The following is a 22,528-nucleotide window of genomic DNA, read 5'->3' on the forward strand; positions in this document are numbered from 1 at the left end:
GATGAACTGTTACTTGCGAAAACCACCCTGTCTTTCTGTGTTTTTTGAGTCTGCCTCTTACTGGCATTATCGGGGTAGGATTCGGCTCTGGACTAAAACACCTACATGGAGGTGTGTGAATGCAGGTGTCTCACTGGCACTGCTGGCAGCAGAGGTGAGAGCAATTGAGCTCACCACCAAGTCAACATATAGGTTGGGACTCAGCTGCTTAAACCAGAAGTATCTGGTGTCATTTTGGGTACTGTGGGATGTGTATCCTGCCTGGTCTCCTGTTGCCACTTAATGGGTTGGAGACATCCTGCTAACTCTCTCATATATCTGCCAGCCCTGTGCAGGCATCTTGGATGTGCTAGGGTTTCTCAAATATGCCACTTGGGTTTATCTGGTGGAATTGGCTCCTTCTGTCTCGCTGCGTCATCTGGCATGGGAATGGGTGTGTTGATCCAGATCAGTGTCTCATGTCCCATCCTGTCCCTCTCTTTGCTCCCTCCTCTGTGTAGTAAGAAATGTCTTCTACTTCCGATCTGGTTAGATCTACAGCTACAACAGACTTCTGCATGTACCTCACATTGCAGAGAACGCACAGATCCTGCATGTGCTTGCTTTGCTTGCAGATGTGAATGTTCATGACCCAGCAAATCCTAATTACTGTCAGGTCTCATGTCAGCTCCCCTAAAAGGAGAGAACCTGCCACTAGCCATCTGTGAATATTTCTGTACTTAAAACTCTTTTTCAAGGCAGGGGTGGAACCCATTCCTGCCAAGCTGAATTCACCCAGGAGGTTCCTCCTCCTGTTCCTGCCTCCTTTGCTGGGCTCCTTCCACTTTCTGCAGCAAGGGATCTTGCAGACCCAGCCTTGCAGGCACAGTTGCTTGATGAAAATATTGCCACAGGGTGGTGGGTTGACCCTGGCTGGACGCCAGGTGCCCACCAAAGTTGCTCTACCACTCCCCTCCTCAGCTGGACAGGGGAGAGAAAATGTAATGAAAGGCTCGTGGGTCGAGATAAGGACAGGGAGAAGATTACTCAGCAATTACAGTCTTGACTTGGGGAAATTAGTTTTAATTATGACCAATCAAAATCAGAGTAGGATAATGAGAATTAAAACCAAATATTAAAACACTTTCCCCCCACCCCTCCCTTCTTCCCGGGCTCAACTTCACTCCCGATTTTCTCTACCTCTTCCCCTTGAGCGGCGCAGGGGGACGGGGAATGGGGGTTGCGGTCAGTTCATCACACATTATTTCTGCTGCTCCTTCCTCCTCAGGGGGATGATTCCTCACACTCTTCCCCTGCTCCAGCGTGGTGTCCCTCCCATGGGAGACAGTCTTCCATGAACTTCTCCAACATGAGTCCTTCCCATGGGCTGCAGTTCCTCACGAACAGCTCTAGCATGGGTCCTTTCCACGGGGTCACAAGTCCTGCCAGCAAACCTGCTCCAGTGTGGGCTCCTCTCTCCATGGCTTCACAGGTCCTGCCAGGAGGCTGCTCCAGCATAGGTTTCCCACGGGGTCACAGCCTCCTTCAGGCATCCACCTGCTCTGGTGTGGGGTCCTCCATGGGCTGCAGGTGGATATCTGCTAGACTGTGGACCTCCATGGGCTGCAGGGGACAGCCTGCCTCACCATGGTCTTCACCACGGGCTGCAGGGGAGTCTCTGCACCTCCTCCCCCTTCTTCACTGACCTTGGTGTCTGCAGAGTTATTTCTCTTGCATATTCTCTCGAGCTGCTGTTCTGCCACAGTTTTTTCCCCTTCTTAAATGTGTTATCCCAGAGGCGCTACCACCATCACTGATGGGCTTGGGCTTGGCCTTGGCCATCGGCGGGTCTGTCTTGGAGCTGGCTGGCATTGGCTCTATCAGACACAGGGGAAGCTTCTAGCAGCTTCTTATAGAAGCCATCTCTGTAGCCCTGCCCGCTACCAAAACCTAGCCGTGGAAACCCTAAATGCTCGTGTTTGCAAGTATGCAAGGAAAACAGTGCTACGTGGAGTGCAGAGAAAAATATACTGATGATAAACCATTAATTAGTTTGTTCTAAACTTTTATTTGGTTGTTGATGAGAACAAATATAACGATGCTGCTCAAAAAGGCAGATGCCTTTGTTTAAACAGTAGGTGGTCCTTGAATTGAGTAACAATTCTGAAACACAGCTAAATGCATCTCCTTTGGCACACAGTCCTGACTTGCTGTGCCTCTGCGCTACCTTTCCCTTCTGGTTCCCTGTCATCCTCCTGGACTCTGCAGCTCTCCCTTCACAGTCACAGCTGCTCCAGAGACACTTGGCTGAATTTCATTCGTGGACAAATCCACCATTTCCCTGCAGCTTCTCCCTCTGCTGCAATGGAGCAGTTTTGGCTGGAGTTTTGAGAGGGGGAAAAATGTTGTCTTGATATGCAGTATTGTGAACTTTGGTTCAGGCTTTTAACATTTGTTGAAGTTGTGATGAACTGAAAAATGGCTGTTGCTGTCTGCCACAATATCAGTCAGTACATATTTTTGGGCCATGGAGATAATGCTTTGTGTTCTTTTTAAATAATCTGTTTTCAAATTACTGTTGCAGATTTGACACTTGGATGTGTGCTTATTTGTCTCCAGAAAGCATTTTATATACCTGTCCATAGCCTTATTTCCAATTCAATGTTCTTAAACACGTTACTTAGCAGTCATGTTCAAATTCATAGTAAAGCTTATAGCCTATGCTTGCTCAGCACTTCGCTCCCAAGACATACAATTAAAGACTACTAGATTAAACTACTTCTCCTTAAAACTACATATGTATTCATGGTAAAATCTCAACTGGCTTTTCATTCCTGGTTTGAGTGCAGGAGTGAAAAATAGTGACTTTCCAGCTATCCAGCTGCAGAGACAGTAAATGAGAGGCCTCTTAAGGGGCCAGGTGTCCCTTGGCAGCATTTTGATGGCTCTTGTTTCTAAAAAGCAAGCTGGATGTTGGGAGTTTCTGTCTGGGTGTGGGGAGAGTTGTGTTCTGTTATTCATAAATCTAAATAACTATTGCTGTGCTCTTTTGGCTCCTCTTTCTTATGTTAATTCTTAGTTTTTAATCTTACTGTACTGGGTTTGTTCAGTGCTTTTGCTACTCCAGAGCTACCAGGAACACGCAATCACTTAAACAGCTTGGATCAGGCAGCAAATATTAGTGAGGTTTTGGACGCAGACAGAGATCACGTTTTACAAACAGCTGTCATGGTGGAAGGCGGCAGTAGCCCTTTCAGTGGGAGTACTCTTTCTGAACTGAAGCAGTCAGATCTGGAAGATTGCGTAATGTTAGAAAAGTTAATACAAAAATCTAGTATCCTATTGCCAGCATTCCTGGTAACTTGGTATTTCAAAAAGTCCTGTTAAAAAGATATGTGGGAGTTACTATAAACTGAAACGCAAGAAGGCTGAGGTTATGGGTGCAGTGATAACATTTCCTTGTTATGTGAAATCTTGTAGAAAGGGTTTGCTAAGTGTACTGTTTACAGCTGATTTGCAAAATGTTCCCAGGAATCTCCAGTTGTGCTGGCAAATTATTCTCTTAACCAGTAGTAGTTTGCAAAGAGACTGGGGGGATGGGGTAGTAGTGCAGGTTATGAGCAGTCCTAATACACAGGAGCGCATTCGATGCCCCCAGTTTGTGGGCAAGACACCGCAAAGGGCTGGTACTTCAGCACCTGCCAGAAGGGAGCCTCTCTCCACCCACCAGGTCGAGTTTATCACCAGTTACAGCAGTTAGCTGATCATCTACCTGTCATGTATTACTAATATATAAAAGAATCCCATTCTGCCGTAAAAATTATTCTGTTACCCATTTTATTGGCAACATCTGAACTAACTAAAAGAAGAGCATGGCTCCGTGATGTCATTAGACCTGCCTGTATACATGCACACAAATTCCCTTCAAAGCATTTTGAAATCAGGTTGGGTGCAGGTCTCCTGTGTGTGCAGGAAAAACAAATAGTGGTGGCTGATGGAATCCCGAGATGTGCTGAGCACGAGAGGAGCGCAGCTCCATAACTGGCACTCAGTAGGGTAAATTCTGTTGGAAAATGTAAATATTTCTTTCCCAGCTTCATCCGTTGCAGCTTGGGGCACAGAGCTAGGACTCCGGTGGTAGGAGGGGGCTGTGGTGCAGGGTCTGCACAGTGCCTGCCCCTCTGTCAGGTGCAGAGGGTGTTTTGGGAAGCTGTGTCCCAGAGCAGGCTCCTTGGCTGTCCTGCGTATGCACTGTATGACCCAAAACACAATGTGTTGATGTGGGAGGGTGCCTGGAACAGGTGTACTTCATTTCTAGTATAATGATGTGGCCATGTAAAACTGCTTAGGAGTACAAAGAGGGGGGAGCATGCTCTCCTTGTGTTACCAATAACATCAAGATGTTGCTGGTTTTGATCAGTGACTTTCCTTAGGGTAGGACTAAGCTTCTTATGACTTACTAGAAATGTGGTATTTCCTAGTCTGGTTAAGCCTGGAAGATGTTTGGGGCTCTTGTTAATTTTCCAATCACGTAAATTACTAAGATGTGCTAGGTTGAGAAATTACAAACAAAATGCAGCTTACTGAAGCAAAACTGGGAGGTGTGATGGCATGTCAAGTTGTACAGCCCACAGCATTATCTTTTCTTAGGATCACTTGCATCCTTTGTAGTTTGCTTGTTCAGACTGCCTTTGCTCTTTTTCTGAAATGCTGATTTTATAATACCACAGCCAGCTGTGGCTGGCTTCTTCTCACTTTGCATCATAAAAAACATTTGATTAAAAGCATGTAGTAAGCTCCCTTTAAGTCTCTGTGTTTCCACACTTTGATGTTGCCATGTTATTTTTTCTAAAAACATATCTTTCCTGCCTGTGTGCACACATGGGCATTGGTGTGTGTCACCTTGCTATGTTTATAGAGCCTACGTAACTAACTACACTGATCTCATGAAGATTTACTAAATAATTACCCGAATAAATAACTGCATGAGTAACTCTACTCATTTCATTGAGACTCACTAATGAATTGTCCTAATAATCAAGGACCAGGCTCGGCCATCTTGAGAGAATTTTCTTAGGCTCAAGGGTTGCCTTGTAGTTTGTATGCAAAGGTGACACTTTTTACTATGTTGTTGTAACTTTTGGGATTTGTTATACAAGTTGATGAGATGGAAATGATTGTTTGAATGCTAAATGAATGCCTTTTTAAAAATAGAAAACTGAATACCTTCTCTGCACTGTTCTGTTGTCTGCAGTTTGCAGGTCTGCTCCTTGTGTCTTGCATTATAATATGGGATTGCCTGGTCAGGACACTGCGCAGGAAACAACAGCGTTCCTCTCCCCCTTCCCTACCCCATGCAACTAGGCATTACAGAAAAGTTTTTTACATGAACATATGACGTTTGTCAATTTGAAGAGTCTCTGTAATCAGGTTACGTAAAGGAGCTACTGAGAGAAATTTGGTTGAATTTCAGTGTTCTGGCTAATTGCCTGTACAGGTTTGGAACAGAAGAAAAAAAACCTCTTTAATTCGTTACAGGTTTGGTTGAGGTGTGTAAAGCTGAGGTCCTTCACACATGGCAAGTCTGCAGTTAGAGAGGTCTTGTTAGTGGACCTATGCTATATATGCTCAATGGAAGAGTGGATGTGAGCTGACTGGTCTATTTACAGGACTAATGCTTTTGTGTTTGTCAGAGGTGGAAAAAGGCAAGAACATATCTGGAACTTCTGAAGAGATTTGAAGAGATTCTGCTTGACTATATAGTTTTGGGTGTGCATGTGTGTATTTGTAAGCTCCTAAGAATGGCTCCTAAGATTGATAAACTTCTAATAAGATAAGTTAGTGGTATAATTTAGTAACTTAACAAGTTTAAGTTTATAGGCATAGGTAAACGCTTTGTTTCCAGTTGGGTCATTTTTTTTTTAACTTTGATCCCCTGTCAAAATGGAGTTGATACCAGGTTGCTTGCTTTATTTTGCCACCTAAAAACATGAATTAAACATCAAGATTCTTAGTATTTTCTGTTACAGTACAGGAAACTTTATTAAAACTTTATTACAGTACAGGGACTTTATTAAAAAGGCAGTTAATTTGTGGTTTTGCTTTGCAGAATTTGTTGTTTATTTGAGGAAACTTTGATTCTACTGTTTTCAGCTTATCCCATGCTTGTCCATAAGATGACCTGTCCTTTTTAATGTGTCCTGTCTTCTGAGAATGTTTTCTCAGAGGGTGTGGTGGGTACTGCTTTTCCCTATTCTCTTTAACATTAACAAGGGTAGGTTTTTTGTGAAAAATTCTAGTAGGCTCTCTTCTCCTTGCACCTGAAATGCCTATCAGCGCTAACAGATCTCATGCCTTCATGAGCTTCATAATCACATTTCCTGAAGCAGAAGTTGGGCGTAAGGAAAGGTGGAGTAGCAGCAGCATTTCCTTGTGCCTGTAACATCCTGCCCATAAAAGCAGGGAAATAGCTGTTTGGAAAGAAAAAAAGAACAACTTTTGAACTTTCTGTTGTAAAATCAACACATTCTCCCATTTGCTGCTTAAGAACAAAGCATGTCATCTTTTTCCCCCTTCTCTGGTTTCCTGGTGGCCGTTCTCTAGCATGGCAAAATAACTTGTGTTTGGAGTCGGGCCATAACTTCAGGTTGTAAGCAAGCAAGCCCTTTTCTCCAGTACAGCCTAATTGCTGTTCTCCTGACCTTTCCTCAGAAGAAAAGTTTGTTTATCCAGCTTTTCCAGGGGGATATTGATTAACCATGTTCTAAAGTCTTATGTTCACACCTCCCTTGAAAGTCTACCCATTGTGACCTCCTACTCTGTTCTCCTCTCTCCACTGTGTCCCGCCAGCGTTGATCTAAATAGCACTGGTATCACCCCACTCTTTTATTGATGTCATTAAAAAAAAAAAAAAAGTCTGATTGTAACAATTGACGTGTAATTCTGAAGTGACTCATTACTACAGAATTGTCTGCCCTGAGACAGAAATCGTGAGTTGATTGGGAGGGATCAGCGTGCTCACGTCACCACTGGAGGTTTTAGTGGTGTAAACTGTCTGCTGATACATGGCACCAGGCTAGCACAGTGTTTGGGTAAGCTGGGACCTGTGTGGTAAAGTGTTTATTGCACCGTAGTTCTCTTATGCTGCAGACTTGATGAATGGTTGTTTATATAATCCGTGGCCTTTTTTTTACCTGTACAAAAATAAAACAAAACCCCCCACTTTCTCTTGCTAGTTCTTCTGTTTTCAATTTGTTTATTCTGTTCTTTTTCACCTGTAAAAAGAAAAAATACTATGTTCATCCTAATTAAGAAAGGAGCCTCCTGGATTTGTAGAAGTCATCTACAGCCTCGTAGTGGGTCTGTTACTGAACGAGGACTGTGACAGCTGGCATTGGTTTCTGAGGCAGTGGTAGCATCTAGCAGAGAAGTAGGCATACAGCTAAAAGCAGTAATCTTTTAAATTGTCCCCGCATGGGTGTCTACAGCTTGAGGCATCTGGATTCATTTGTGAGAAATAAATGTGTGTGTGTACTCTGGAAAACAAATTCATACTGAAACTAGGCAGCAAGTGTATTTTTGCGAAAAGTGTTGAGTCAAATAAGTTAGTGGCAGTTTTCCATTTTTGTAATGGTAGTAGTGTGTTTTGTCTTTCTTTTTAGAGAACATAGGAGTTTTGAAAAAACTTGTCCTTTTGTCACTCCCACTCTGCTTGCAGCTGAAGTGCTTGGTAGCCTGTTTAAATGTATGTGTGAGTAATAAAACAGGGTGTAGAAAACCAAGGGATTAAAACCCCTCAGAAAGCAGGTTATCATTACCATGCTGATGAGTTTATTCAAGGCATAATCTTGCTGAATCAATTGATCAGTTTCCTCACAAGGCATAGATCTGAGGATCGAGTACCACCTTACCAGTGTGAGCTTGAGGTCACTGGGATGTCAGCTTTTGTGGGTGGTGGCATGGGGCTAGATGGCTAAGGTCCAGCGGCCTACTCCTTTCCCAGTTTCTTCTCATCTAAGATGCTCAACTGCATTCATCATCTACAAGATGAGAAGAATAACTTAAACCAGGGAGTTGCAGCAAAGTTGGATCCAAGACTGGTTCAGGCCTTTGTTTTCCTTTTTACTGGAACAGCAGTCAAGTCTGAGCTCTGAAGCTTTAGTAAGTTCAGAGTGGAACTGCAGTAAAATTGAACGAAGGTGGGGAAAGAACCAAAAAATTCCTATTTGCTGCAGCCTTGAGATAGGACCCTCTAGTCAATTATCTGGTGTTTATTTTTCAGCATTTGACCTCTTAAGGCTGGGGATATGAGAGAGACGTAAGAACCTATTGTTAAGGTCAATGTAAGTTTACACTGCAGTAGTACATGGTGGTGGTGCTGAGATGGTCGCCTAGTTTACCCCCTCTCCTTTTTTTTTTCCTGAAATACTGAACGGAATTTTTGCCAGATCAGATCTGGCAGTAGTAGGTAAAGCTAATGATTGTAGTGTGCCGCTTCAGAAATATCTTTTGGATACTACCCTACTTTTAATAAAACATGGTAATATCAAGGCTGTACAGGAGGGTGCAGTCATTACAGTATTAGCTATTAATGAAATGTGCCAGATAATATAAATTTTCTGGAGTGTAAAAGGAGAAACAAATCCTTCACGCAGGCTAGACTGCAGGGGTGCCTCCTTTTGTTTGCGCTATGTGAAATACCTAATTTGGATACCTCTTTGAAGAGACTGGTTCCTTTTTTAATATTTCTGTGGAAGCTGTGCAGAGTGTTAATTACACAAAGTGCAGTGAGAGAGGTAGTGTTGGTGTAAATATATTTCCTGTGGGCTTATTTCATGAAACCTAGCTTGCTCTGTTGAAGGAGAGCTGCAGTCATGGAAAACTTTATTAGATTTTAGATGGAGTTAGTTTTTAGCTCTTACCATTTGATGTGTATGTATATAAAGCAGCAGTCACATAAGTTGACTATAAATGCATATGACAGTTTTATCGTGGTCATATTCAACATATTAAGAAGGTAATTTGGCTTCTTTGGCTTAGAGGATGTGTACTTTACTAAAGATACCAGTGATTGCTTACAACTTCTAACTTTCTGCCTCTCCTTGTCCCTCCCCCCCACCCCACCGTTTACTGTTACGGGTTTTTGAGGCCTTTACAATGGAGATTTTATTTGAAAAATAGGTAGTTGTAGTTCCTAAATTTTGTGGGGTTTTGAGATGCACGTGTAGTAGAGGAGGGCTTTTTCCCTTCAGAAAAGTTTCAAATATGAGATCAGCACCAGGGTGACCAAGAGAGAGACAGTAACAGTAACTTCTTGAATTTTTTAGGGAACTGTATGTTCCTCAAACAAGGAACTTCCCCCCCATGACCAGCATTTGCTTGAGGAGACCATGTATCTTTTTGAACAATGTTGTTTTCATTGTATTGTCTGTGACCAGGGAAAAACTGTCAGGGTTGCGCTATATCTGAAGAGCCAATGTGTTACATGATGTTTCCTAGATGAGAATTGTTACTGTGCAATTTTTAAGAGGTTTGTTTTTGATTTTTCTTTCAAGTAGAACAAATCCAAAAAAAAAAGACTTGGTTGGTGGGGCCATGACCATGTGCAGGCTCACCATTTCTGTCTAACATCAGCCCTGAAGCTGGGCCTGGTTAGGAAGCTGCCTTTTCTCAATACAGGCAGGTTTTGTCAGAAGGCTTAAAAAATAATTTGATGGCACAATCTTTGGACTACTGCGCCAAACCTGGGAAGGGAATGTTGCTCTAAAGATGAAATGGTGTTTGATGCACATGGCGAAAGCCGGCACATCACCCAGCTTCTGCTGAGACAAGGCCCATGACTGAGCTTGCCTCAGACTTGAGAAGTGCAGGCGGTAACCACGGGGAGAAGACTGCATGCCTTGGCCTGGCATGGAGCTTGCTCTTCCTGCACTGTGCTTCCCCAGGAACAGCTAGTTGGTTTCCAATACCAATTTTAATGTAAAATGTGGATAGCTGCATTTGAAGACCTGGGGGGTGGTTGTTGCAAACAACCTCTTCCTGCCTTCTGTTAGATGGAGCGTGTTGGATTCTTATATTGCAGGGTCGGTCACATGCAAATACTGTGGTGTAATGACCCACGGTCCTAATATTACTTAATTGTCTGATTGCTAACTGTATTAATAGCTCAGGTTCCAGATGATCTTAACCTTCTTTTCAAGAGATACTAATTAGTTTTCTATACAATATCTTGTATAAGTTTGTTTCCTAACTGTCTGCTTAAGGCTGGATTTTGTTGTACAGGTCACAAAGAGGCTGGTAATCCATTTTACTTCATTAAACCCCGTATCTGTGTAAATAGCCAGCAGTCAAAACTCACACACTTCCTGTAGAGGAGACCTGAAGGAGCTTATTTACTGTTTGTGATGTTTCTTACATCTAGTTTTACTGAAGTTTGCAAAATTGAAACAGTTGTGAAATGTTACTTAAATCATGTCATGTATTGCTTAAAAATATGTCATTATATTGGGGGGGGGGGGGGGGGATACAAATCTGCATAAAACCTGCTGTGTCTTTGGGGACAGAATCTAATGCCAAGCTTCAGATACTGTTCTTCATGCAGTTGGTTTTCACTTTAAACAGATGACTGACTTTTTAAAACTGGGTTGCATGCCAGTAGTTAAAAGTACAGCCATATAGGGTATGACAGGGTTTGTAACTAGGGGTTTTCAGAGGTGAGGTCATGATAAGCTTAACACTGCTGCTTAAATTTCATTTAATGTCACCAACAAATAGATTTCTTTTTCTAGCCTTCCTTCCACAATGCCTGAACATTAACTGTGTTTATATTGCCTCTGTTTGAAGGAAAATAACTTGTTAAAAGGAATAAAGGGAAGTTAGAGTTCTTGGTTTGTTTCTGTACCGCTTAAAAATATTCACCATATAAACATCTGAGTGTTTACATCAGAGAGGTCAGACAGGAGCCATAATGCTTTACTTTACCCTTTGTCATTCAATGCTTTCATTAGCATGCCAAGCCACACAGCCTGGTGGTACTTCAGGAAAAACTGAAAATGGTCTGAAAGTAACAAGTATTTACTTATTAACTGGAATGCATGTACCTTGTAAAATTACGCTAAAATTACTAGCTGTGGTAGTTGCATGGGCATTTCTTTAACCACTGTGGAAGTGCCCTCAAGAGAGACCATGTTGCATCATGGGTATCTTAGGTAAAGATTTTTCACAGACCTGTAGTATACAAGTCAATAAATAAAGAGTGCCTAAGCTCTGGTACAGTTATGTTGTGAGTTCTGTATGTGCCTCTGGTCACCACATCTCAGGAAGGGCTTACTGCAGTTAGTTGCCCTTCTCTGAAATGACTGAGAGGATGAAGCCTCAGGAGAGACTAAGGAGTCCAGGGCTCCTCACTTTGGAGAAGGAATAAAGAAGGTGTGTGATCCTGGTTTACAAAATCACAAAGGTGATGGATAAGCTGAATGTGAAACTCAGGTTCACCAGGTCCTCCTATATTAGGATTAAGGGGCATTCAATGTATTTCATAGACTTACAGAGTCATTTAGGTTGGAAAAGACCTTTAAGATCAAGTCCAACCGTTAACATAACACTGCCAAGTCCACCACTAAACCATGTCCCTAAATGCCACATCTACACATCTCAAATACCTCCAGGGATGGTGACTCCACCACCTCCCTGGGCAGCCTGTTCCAGTGCTTGATAACCCTTTCAGTGAAAATTTTTTTCCTAATATCCAGCCTAAACCTCCCCTGGCACAACTTGAGGCCATTTCCTCTTGTCCTGACACTCATCACTTGGGAGAAGAGACCAACACCCACCTCTCTGCAACCCCCTTGCAGGTAATTGTAGAGAGCGTTAAGGTCTCCCCTCAGCCTCCTCTTCTCCAGACTGAACAACCCCAGCTCCCTCAGCCGCTCCTCATAAGACTTGTGCTCCAGACCCCTCACCAGCTTCATCGCCCTTCTCTGGACACGCTCCAGCACCTCAATGTGCTCCTTGTAGTGAGGGGCCCAAAACTGAACACAGGATTCCAGGGGTGGCCTTGCCAGTGCCAAGTACAGGGGCACAATCACTTCCCTACTCCTGCTGGCCACACCATTTCTGATACAGGCCAGGATGCCGTTGGCCTTCTTGGCCACCTGGGCACACTGCTGGCTCATCTTCAGCCGGCTGTCAATCAACACCCCCAGGTCCTTTTCTGCAGGGCAGCTTTCCAGCCACTCGTCCCCAAGCCTGTAGCATTGCATGGGGTTGTTGTGACCGAAGTGTAGGACTCAGCCTTGTTGAACCTCATACAATTGGCCTCAGCCCATTGATCCAGCCTGTGCAGATCCCTCTGCAGAGCCTTCCTACCCTCAAGCAGGTCAACACTCCTGCCCAACTTGGTGTCATCTGCAAATGGCAGACGTGTCGTATTTAACAGAATTTATCTTCTGTCTTAATAGAAGATCAGCTTAAAGCAGATGGCAGTACTTCTTCACACTGCAGTCATGAATTTCTGGAACTTGCTGCCACAGGAGGTGTAGAGACAGGCACTATCAGCAGGTTCAAAAAGAGTTTATGTGCATGCATAGACACCAGGTCCATAAATAGACACTAAACAGACTCGGAAGGGAGGTGCCCTCTAAATTCCTGCTACAACACTTGTGGATGCCAGCAGAGAGGCTGCAGAAAAGGCTCACATGCTCGCTTGAAATAGCCTTTATTTCTGCTGCTGTCGGAGGGAGAATACCAGACTGGATACACCATACACCTGACCTGGGAGGGTGCCGCTTCTCTTGCTGCTTCAGGACGGCATGGTGCAGGCTGTTCTTGAACTCTGTCTGACTGTCAGGATAATTATTTAAGACTCAGGTCAGCCAAACCCACATAGAAAAATGAAGTCTTTTTCTAAAAAAGAAACTGCTTCCTTGCCCTGTGTGCCACTGACAGGGGTGAGAACTGGATCACACTGAGTGTGGGAAGGAAAAGGTACTGAAGAGGATACAGAGATTATTCTGCCTACATCCATTCTATCAGAAAATTCCCCTTTCCCTGACCCAGAGAGCAATCTCACCCTATTCAAGAGGACACAAATGTTTCAAGGGGCAGCTATATGAGAAGGTGCAATCCTTGGAGCTGCTTGGATGCTAATATGCTTCCCCGCCTCCCCTGCTCCATTTGGTCTTCTCCATACCTTTCTGGCTACTGGTGTCTCTGACTGACTCTTTGTGGAGGGACATGACCAGTAGCTCTCCCTGGTGATTCTCAGGCTTTTGAATGAAGGAAGAGCACATCTCCTGAGTGCGGGCTTGCCCTGGGATGGAAGGAGAAATTGCTGTTGCTGGCAAAGCTACTCTGCTCTCAGGAGTTATCATGAGGAAGAAGCAAGATGTTTGCTTCAAAATAACTTAATTGCAAGGTTTCAATTTATTTCTTTCCTGTGGGAGTGCTGGCAGGCTCTAGGAAAGAGAGTGTTCTTGCTTGTAGAAGTAGCAACAACTGAGATCAGAAGTCTTCTTTCTCTGTTTTCCTTCCTGTATTCTCTGCTGGGCTTTTTTGTTGTATGACAGCACTGTTAGTTAAATCCTTTCTTTAATGCAAACATGCTGTAAGTAGGATGCATTAGCTACAATTTTTATGACTAAATAAGACTTAGGTGTTTGGGGTTTTTTAATGTAGATCAGGCTGCATCTCTCATTTGGCAAAGCCTCGGTGCTTTACTTCGGAAGTGATTCCTGGCCGCAATTTTCAGCAAGATAAGGGCATCTTCATTCATCTGACTGAATCAAGGATCACTATATGTGTGGGATTAATATGAAATGTGAGGGCAGGGGATAGGGACTGACATGGCTTAAAAATCGTCTTGAGCTCCCACAGGTATTTGGTTCTCTAGATTTCTTACAAAAATACTTGAATATGTTCCTGGGATAGGTTAACCTTTTGTCCATTATATTTTCCTTTGTCCGTCAAGCTGAAATGTTAAGAGGAGCTTGGTTCCCCATTCTACAAGAAATGCTAATTTCTACAAGTTTTGTGAAAACAAGAGATTAGATAGAAGAGAGAGACATTCTTGTATCCCACCATAAATAAAAGCCTATAGTAGCAGTTTGGGGAAGCCATCCATCTGTCTCAAGGCAAGGATCCTGATGAAACAGGCTTCAGGGTTTGGGGGTTTTCTTTGTTTGTGGAACACTTTCTCAGCCTCATCCCGTATCAGCTTGCTAGCTGTGAGCTTAGCGCTTTCTTACTGCATGCAGGACTAGGGTTTGGCAGTAACTGTGGGACTTAGACTTTATGAAAGTCCCAGATGTGATGCGATACTTCTTTTTGGGGACCACAACTTGATTTGCAATTAATTGTAATCTGTGTAGTTTTAGTTGTGTTCCTTGAGGATTCATGCTGAACTAGTCTCCGGGGGGCTTTGCACAGGGCACAAATGTTAAAAATGGAGTGCTGCTTCTCTAAACATCTGCGATACAATAAATGAGATGTGCATGGCGGGTGGAGGCGATAAAAGAAAAAAACCATTTTCTGACCTTTTTTTTGAGAGGAAGCTCAACTGCGAAGAGGCATTGCATCATGAGCTCTAATGAAAGACCAGCTATTCCCCTTGGGGAAATGAAAGCACTTGCCTCATTTCCCTCTCACTGGCAGCTGTTGCTTAGGAATTGCATTTAATTCTCAAATGATGCTTTGGTTGACCTGAGGAATGGTTTTAGTACAAATGGCTGCCAATGGTGTGTGCTGTAAGTGTTAGGAAGGACAGCATGATTTTCACAAAAATTAATAGGTTGGATTAGAAGTAATGTTTTGGACCCAGAGACATCATCTATATGGATTCTGATGCATTCAGCTGTCTTCTTGAGTTTAGTTTTTATCTTTCACATCTGTGCTTGGCTGAGGAAGTAGCATATAACATGAGAAGCAGGGAATGGAAGGAGACCCCAGGAGTTCTGATGAGGAAAACACACTTAATTGGGCTGGGAGGCAGAAGGAGTGATGACTTGGCAGCCATTACCGAGAATATAATTTGGTTAAGTGATGGAGGAGTCACACCTAACTCAGGTTTGATTTTTATTTTTTTTAATGAAAATAATATTGAAATGTTTGTGCATTGTTTTATAGAGAAAATGCCTTTTTGAACACTAGCACCCAGAAGTGCCATTGTTAAGCCCAGCAGCATCTAGGTCTTGGCTGACAGAAGACACAGTGTGAACTGCTCTGTTGACTGCACTTATACCTCACCCTGCTGCTGTGACATACGCAAGGGTCTGTGGTTAGGAAACTCATCACCAGGCCTAACTTTTGAAGAAAAACAGTTCCACAATTCCCAGCATACAAATTTTGAGGCGTGCACGCTGGGCGTTTTCGCAGAGAGCTGGAGATGGATTAGCTGCGTCTGAATTGGCCTAGAGATGAATTGGCTGGTTGGAGCATGCCGCCTCTCGTACCTCAGCAGTGTGCTGGCTCTGAGGAGCTGTGCCAGGGCTTGCAGAGCATGCCTGGGGGGCACAGGAGGGCCACAGTGGAAAAAGCAGCTTCTGTCCTGGGCTGGGTGAGCCACCAGGTGACACAGACTGGCTTCTCCTCTCACCAGACCAGGCAGAACTGTCACAAGAACCAATGATAGACGTACTTGGCTGTAACACCTAAATCTCACCTCTGAAATGCCCTTGCTCCTTTGTTTAAAACAGTTGAGGATGAAGTAATTGCTTTCCCAGTAGTCTCACCCTGAACAGGAAGGGCTTCAGCCATTTGGTGGGCATTTCAGAGCAATGTGATACAAGCATATTGTAAAGCATGGTAGAGGTGAGTTAATTACTGCTGTTACTCTGTTGTATTGGATGACTCAAGGTCTTCTACAGGTAATAGATTTATCTGCTGAGATAACAGTGGAATTTGATCTGCTGGACCTAAACAGAGATAGCAGAAGACTTTTCCTGTAGTGTGGGTCCTGTTACAAGGTGACAAGTACAGAAGGAAATGAGAACTGTGGGAAATGAGTTTGCTAAGTCTTCCTCCATTCACCTAAGTACGTTGGTCAAAAAAGACTTATTTATCTTAACTTAAAGCATGGCTAGACAAAGGTGTATGGCAAAAGTTAAGTACCACTGTGTACTGAGAGCAATTCAGCTCCAGGAATGTCAGAGAAAAACTGTACCGTGTTCAACCAGGGTTGAACATAGGAAAGGTGGTGAGTGTTTTCCTCTTTTTCTGGTTAGTGTTTTCTCTTGATGATAATGGATATTGTGGATTACTTCAGTAATCATGGTGACAATCAACTCCAACAGGGTAGATGATAAGTACCTGCTTGAACAATCAGCAATGGAGTAATGATAAATACTAAAACTGAGGTGTCCATTAATGGAAGTTCAGTATCAGTAGTGTTAGCAGATTGGAGAGGTATGAACTCCACAACATGCTTGTCTCGCAGAGATGAGTCTTGGCTGGTATCCATGTGAAGAGGCTTGTCTGCAGCTACAGGGACTAGGAATGTTCCAAGTTAAAGCTTGGGTTCTTGTAATCAGTCATACAGATGGCAAATGCTCTGTCAGGCCTTAACGGCCAGAGGACTGCAGACTGTTGCCTGTCCCTTCAGTATCCACTGCTAAGGTTGTCTCTGCCCACTCCACAACATTATTTGAAGTCAACACTTAGAGTGCCCATATTTCCAGACTCTGACTATGACTTGTTGCTTTTGATATTTATTTTAAGCATGAAAACAGCAATAACATTTACTTCAATTTCAGAGGAAAAAATTCTGCTTAGATTTTTTTTTTTCTGTGCCTGCTTTGTTTTATAACTATTCATTTGCCCCTGAATAGAACACTACAAGGCTGTAAAAGCCCTGGGGAGATGAAGTGAGCAGTTCAGACGAAACTGTATTTGTCATTATTATGACAGTTTGGGGGAGGGGGAAGATGAAAAATAGAAGGTCAAGAAGGCTTAATTTCTGTAGTGAGAATGGAGACTTGGATTCTGAAAGCATTTAGTAATTTGGTATTTTGTAATAGTCTAGGTGGGGTCTGGCAACTGTGCAAGATGCTACACAGTCTTAGAGTTGTGCTTAAGGAGCTAATAGGAGAGTTGTATTTAGCTGGTGTTCTTTTTGCCTCAGTTTCCTGATCTGTGAAATAAAGGTATGTTCTCTGTGTTATGCAGGAAATCAGTATCTGGGCCCAGATCAGAATTCAAGGTTTCTGGTTTCCAGTTCTCCGTTCAGACCACACCTTTCTTTTTATAGCTATGGGAAAAAAGTCTGCTCCAGCATGTCATTTAGTAAAATACCATATAGGAAAAGCAAAACTAAGCCCAAAAGAACTAAAACTAGCTGGTTTTAAATTGGGAGACAGAAAAAATTCTGCAGATGCTTTCTGGTGAATGAAAACTTACAGTTCCACACCAGATGTGCTCATCTTTGGGGTCGTTTCTGGCAAACCGAAGTGCCTGCAAAAGTGTATGCTGAGTGGTATCCAGACGACTGTGATACAGGACTGGCCACTGAAGTCAGCAAAATCTTTCTTAGGAGAAGCTCCACTGGGATGTGCTTGCGAGGACAGATTGGAACACCGTGACTTGACAGTTTATCCATACAGTGAACGTATATTCATGTGTTCAGATGTACCCTGAAAGCTTCAAGCTTTCTAAATGAAGTCTTAAATCATTAAAGCTGAGAGCTGAAACTTTTTCATACTATATATGGCATTTGTGCTAGTGGTAGAAACTGGAGTGTATTTATAATGCTGGTTTGCTGCAGGAATACGGATTGGGAACAAATGTTTGGTTGGATAAAATCCAACTCCAGGGATTGTTTTTACTGCTGCATGTAAAATCCGTAGCAAGCTCATCAAAGCAGCAGTTGAAAAACATCTAATAGCGCCTTCCCCATGGAAAAAACATGGATTTGGTGTAACATTACATAGCTAGAGAGTTAGTTCTGATGGTTCACGTAGTAGTCAGTGACCCTGTGCGTAACATGCCGTCTGTCACGTTGGAATGCAGGGATGCTCTTACATTGTTGGCACGCGCGGGGATTGTTGGTGTAACTTGTTAGTATGTGCTGCTTTTTTAATATATATTCTTCATTTGTTTAGAAATATCCATTTGTGCCCTCAGTAATATTTTGTGAAAATTGCAACTGTATTCTTAAGAATATTGCATAGCATTGACATGAGCAAATCAAGCCATAAAATGAGCTGAGCTGTTTTACATACTGCTGATAAATATTTGAATGAAAACAGTTGGCAAAAAAAGGACACAAGTGTCTTTGGGTGTGTTGATTGTTGATTTAACCACCTTCATTCAGTCCAAGTGTTCTGTTTGACTTGCCTAACATGTTAATCCTTTCTATTGCTGTACAGCTAATTATTGTATGTGGAGGCTCTGTGGAATAATTACCATTTGGACTAAGAATGCTCATATCCAAAGTCATAAAAGAATTATTTTGTTTTCTAAAACTGCTGTCTCTGTTGAAGGATGTTCAGAAGGAGAGAGAACCTCATGTTTATCTCAGTAAAGAAGAAGTTAAAGAGAAGATACAAAGCTATAATTCATCTGTCACTGATAAATTAAAGATGACCTTGGTAAGTTTTGCATAGGGTTCCTGTAATTTTCAATAGGAGCAATTGAACTGTAACTTTCTAGTGCATTGTGAATTGTTTTATTCCCAGCATCTCACATATGAAACTGCCTCTGTTTTAATGACTTTGTTAGAGGCTCTTTCTTAGATCTGGAAATTAAAACTCACAACTGAAATATTTTTATCCACGTAGGTCTCTTATATGGATTGAAACAAACTGTAGTAGAAACATATGTATGTGTCATTTGAAACGTGTTTAAGATAAACTCTCAGTTGACACTAAGATGTAAATTTGCCAGATGAAAATCCTCAGCTGGTAGACATGAAAAGATATTTATTTTATTTGTGTAGATTTTTGTCAGGTATCTCTCTGATAAAGATGCTCAACCAATGAGAAAAGTTAAAACATGCAATATTTATTATAGGAGACATAATTTTTGGAGTAGTCATACAGGTTTTCAGCATGAGGAGAATTCCTTCCCCCCACCCCCATAGCACAGACAATACAGACAATGGAATTCATATAGACTTTTCATTTCCAAGGATTGTGGACGAGGTCTAAGACTCAGTCCAGCCTGCTGCAGACCATAGTAATAAAATTCACATCTGTCTGCCTACCAAGCTGTTATTGAATCATTGCATTGTCCAGATTTTCTGATACATTATGTATTCCTGTGGGTGTATAGTATATGGAAATTTTGAAATTCCATTGTATGCTAAACCATGTAAGTACCACTATGTACTACTAAGATTTTTGTTATGCATTTGCATGTGGGTCAGGGCTTACTATACCTAAAACCAGATTGCCTAAAGTTTTCCAGCTCAGTAAGGTTTGATCAATTTTGCTATTTTGTCTTTCAGAAGCAACTGCAATAAATAACTTGAAATGTTGATTAGACTGGCATTTATTCTGGTTCTTTTTTAATTGCAGCGGGGTTCGAGCATCTTAATGCCTTAGACTAATTTGGCAAGCACAGCTAAAATGTGGGAGATAATTTCTGTATTTTTGCATAAAATCTGTTGTTAAAGGTGTGTGTTAGTGGTCTTTTTCACTTCATAGTTCTCTCCTAATGTGAAAACTTATCACCAGTTTGTAATATCTTTTGCTTGATGAGATCCTAATACTCTTAAAATTCAGTAGTTATTATTCAGAAAAAAAAATATTCAGCAGATATACCAGAAAGAATAAATGTCTGAATTATTGGAACAATCTCTTTCCTATGAGACGTCATGTATTACAGTGGCATTTAAATTGTGTTCACTATGACCATTTTAATCTGCCTACTCTACTAATGTGTCACAACTGGTCATTACTAATTTTAACAGTTTGATACTTTCCTCCTTTTCAGAACACAAACGGGATTTACACTGGCTTCATCAAAGTTCAGATGGAACTATGCAGACCAATCACTGTGCAGTCTTCCCAGAGCCAGGGGAGGTGTGCTCACAGCAATAACGAAACTGCTTTTTACTTGCCGGACGGCTGCGTGAATACCCTTCACATCAGCAGCACCAACACTGTTCGTGAAGTTATTGAGGCTTTGCTCAAGAAGTTTTTTGTGGCTGACAACCCTGCGAAGTTTGCACTTTATAAACGCTGTCACAAGGAAGACCAAGGTATAAGTTAGGCTTGTGACATTTTGGTAGTTACAGGGGTTTGGGGAGGGAGTTGTGCTGTAGGAATACTTGAAGTAAGCAGGGTGGAAGAACTCAGATAAATGGAAGTGATAATCTTGCTCTCATCTTTTTCTCTTTGTGAAAAGTAGGCATGTGTAAGAGAGTAAATGATTTGGGGGTATTTCAGGATAATTCACAAAAGACAAGAGAACCCACTAAGCCATCTACACAGATCTCCTGTGCCTTGCAATCAATTATATTTTATTTAAGATGCCCCCTTATCAGGCTCTAAGTTTCAGATAGCCTGATATACTGCAGATTTGGGAGATTAAATCTCAGGACAGATTTTTAAAAAGAGAAACAATGGTGTCTGTGATACCTGCAGTCCTTGCATTGGCAGAGAACTGTTGAGGTGACGAGCATCATGGACACGTGCACTGTGTTCACGTGTGTTAGTGCACATGGCTCTCCTGTGCACCGACTGCTGTTAGAAGTTTGTTGTGTATTGTGTTTGGAAGTAGCAGGAGATGCGAAAAGTGTATTTAGTGAAAAGCACGTTTTGCCAACATTGTGTTCTTGCACTTAGAATCCGCCTTCTTCTATGGACATTGAGAACAGTTTCAAGAGTTCAGATGTTTCTGGCTGTCAGTCACACCGACCGTGTCAGGCAGGCGGAGTTGTCTCTTAGACTTTGTGTATGAGATTAAGTGGAAGAGGTATCAGAATGGTGATAGCACAGCTCTGATGTCTTAAATGCTTAGTTATAGCAGCAGATCTGTGTTGTATTTTTTTTTCTTGTGTTTTTTCCCCTGCATGTATTCAGATTGTGTACTGTGTTGACTGGAGGACATTTCATTCCTGTGTGAATGTAGTGTTGCGCTGTTACCATCAGTCATCTGCTCAGCTCCTCCCTAAAACTCATTTGCTCAAAACAAGTATGTAGGCTAATATATAGACAGTATGTAGAATGTGTAAATTTTGTGGCTACACATGCGTATCTCTGAGATTTTCTAACATTAGCTAGTGTTAATCATTCAAAGCACTTGAAACATCGTTAGGAAAGATGGTAATTACTGTGATTTCTTCTCCTGCAGTTTATACATGCAAGCTGTCAGACCGAGAACATCCCCTCTACCTGCGTTTGGTGGCAGGCCCCAGAACAGAAATGCTCAGTTTTGTTCTACGTGAGCATGAAACTGGAGAAGTTATGGTATGTTACACGCGTGCTGGTTTTGTGTTTGTTTAACTTCGTGCATGAGTGGGCCTCTGTTTGATCTGTGCATTTTTTGGAAGCAGAATTTTTTTTTCATGTTATATTTACTTTGTGCCTTTTGTAAACGTTTCATTTGTGGTTAGACTGACCTGTTGTTACTAGCAGAACAAAAAACAGTTTGAAAGAGTAAAATGTTTTCAGATCCCTGAGATTTGGAAGGAGGGTGCCCAATACTGTTTCAGTTTGAAATTGTTTTGAGTGCCTGAGGTTTTGTTTGAAAATACTGTGTATATATAAACTATTTTCTGTTCATCTCATCCATCCTTTTCTCTTTTTCTCTTTCCAGTGGGAAGCTTTTAGTATTCCTGAACTGCAAAACTTCTTGCGTATACTGGACAAAGAGGAAAATGAGCAACTTCAAATCTTGAAGAAGCGTTATGCAGCTTACAGAGACAAACTTGAAGAAGCCCTTGGTGGGGTGTGGAAACCTGGTTAAAAGGGGGCCAAAGAACACTCAGGAAAAATAAACGCTACCAAATGTCAGTATAGCATGCCAAACCCAATGTACAAAGAGCAGCAGAGAGTAGTTTTCTTTATTCGGAAGACTGTTTTGTGATGCCAGGGTACCTGAATTTTGCTATAGACTTAGTTCCATATGCCAGGTCACTTAGCATCTTGCACCCACAAGTAAGGGATTCTGCATGTTTGTACATCAGTTTGCAACCCTCTGTGTGCCTAGAGAGTTTTCCAAGTTACCTTGGTGCAAGCTGTGAAACTAATCAATTTTCTAGGATTCTATGAAATAAGATTTTATTTTTTTTCTTCTTTGCTTTAATGGTAGCTTTACAAGTAAGGATGTGCAAATTGATGGGTTAAAAAAATGAATTAAACCATCTGGACAAGAATTAGTTGGAGCACTATCTTTGAGATGAAATTGATTTGCACTACCTTTCTGTTTTCAAATAGTTACTGTATAATTTGTGAGAGAACTGTTATAGATGGAAGGCATATGAGATCTTCTGGTTTGTTCTGTGAAACTTGTGGAAGGTTTTAAAGTGGTCGTTCTGAAGAAGGTAAAGAGAAAGTTGAAACAAAGGTAAGAGTTGAGGGAGGAGAACTCTAACAGCTGACAGAGGAGGACTGGT

At 42.1% G+C, this 22,528-nt stretch overlaps 1 protein-coding gene across 1 annotated transcript in view; it reads left to right on the plus strand.

Annotated features, from left to right (window-relative positions):
• RASSF3 (Ras association domain family member 3) overlaps positions 1-22,154 on the plus strand; it is a 59,074-nt gene extending 36,920 nt beyond the window's left edge. Inside the window, exons 2-5 of the mRNA XM_059816247.1 lie at positions 18,450-18,557; positions 19,903-20,170; positions 21,265-21,380; positions 21,730-22,154. Coding sequence (XP_059672230.1) covers positions 18,450-18,557; positions 19,903-20,170; positions 21,265-21,380; positions 21,730-21,879 — 642 coding nt within the window. The 3' untranslated portion in view covers positions 21,880-22,154. The remainder of the gene's footprint in view (positions 1-18,449; positions 18,558-19,902; positions 20,171-21,264; positions 21,381-21,729) is intronic.
• Positions 22,155-22,528: the final 374 nt, after the last annotated feature.

This window comes from Gavia stellata, chromosome 4 (genome assembly GCF_030936135.1).
Source record: "Gavia stellata isolate bGavSte3 chromosome 4, bGavSte3.hap2, whole genome shotgun sequence".
NCBI lineage: Eukaryota > Metazoa > Chordata > Aves > Gaviiformes > Gaviidae > Gavia > Gavia stellata.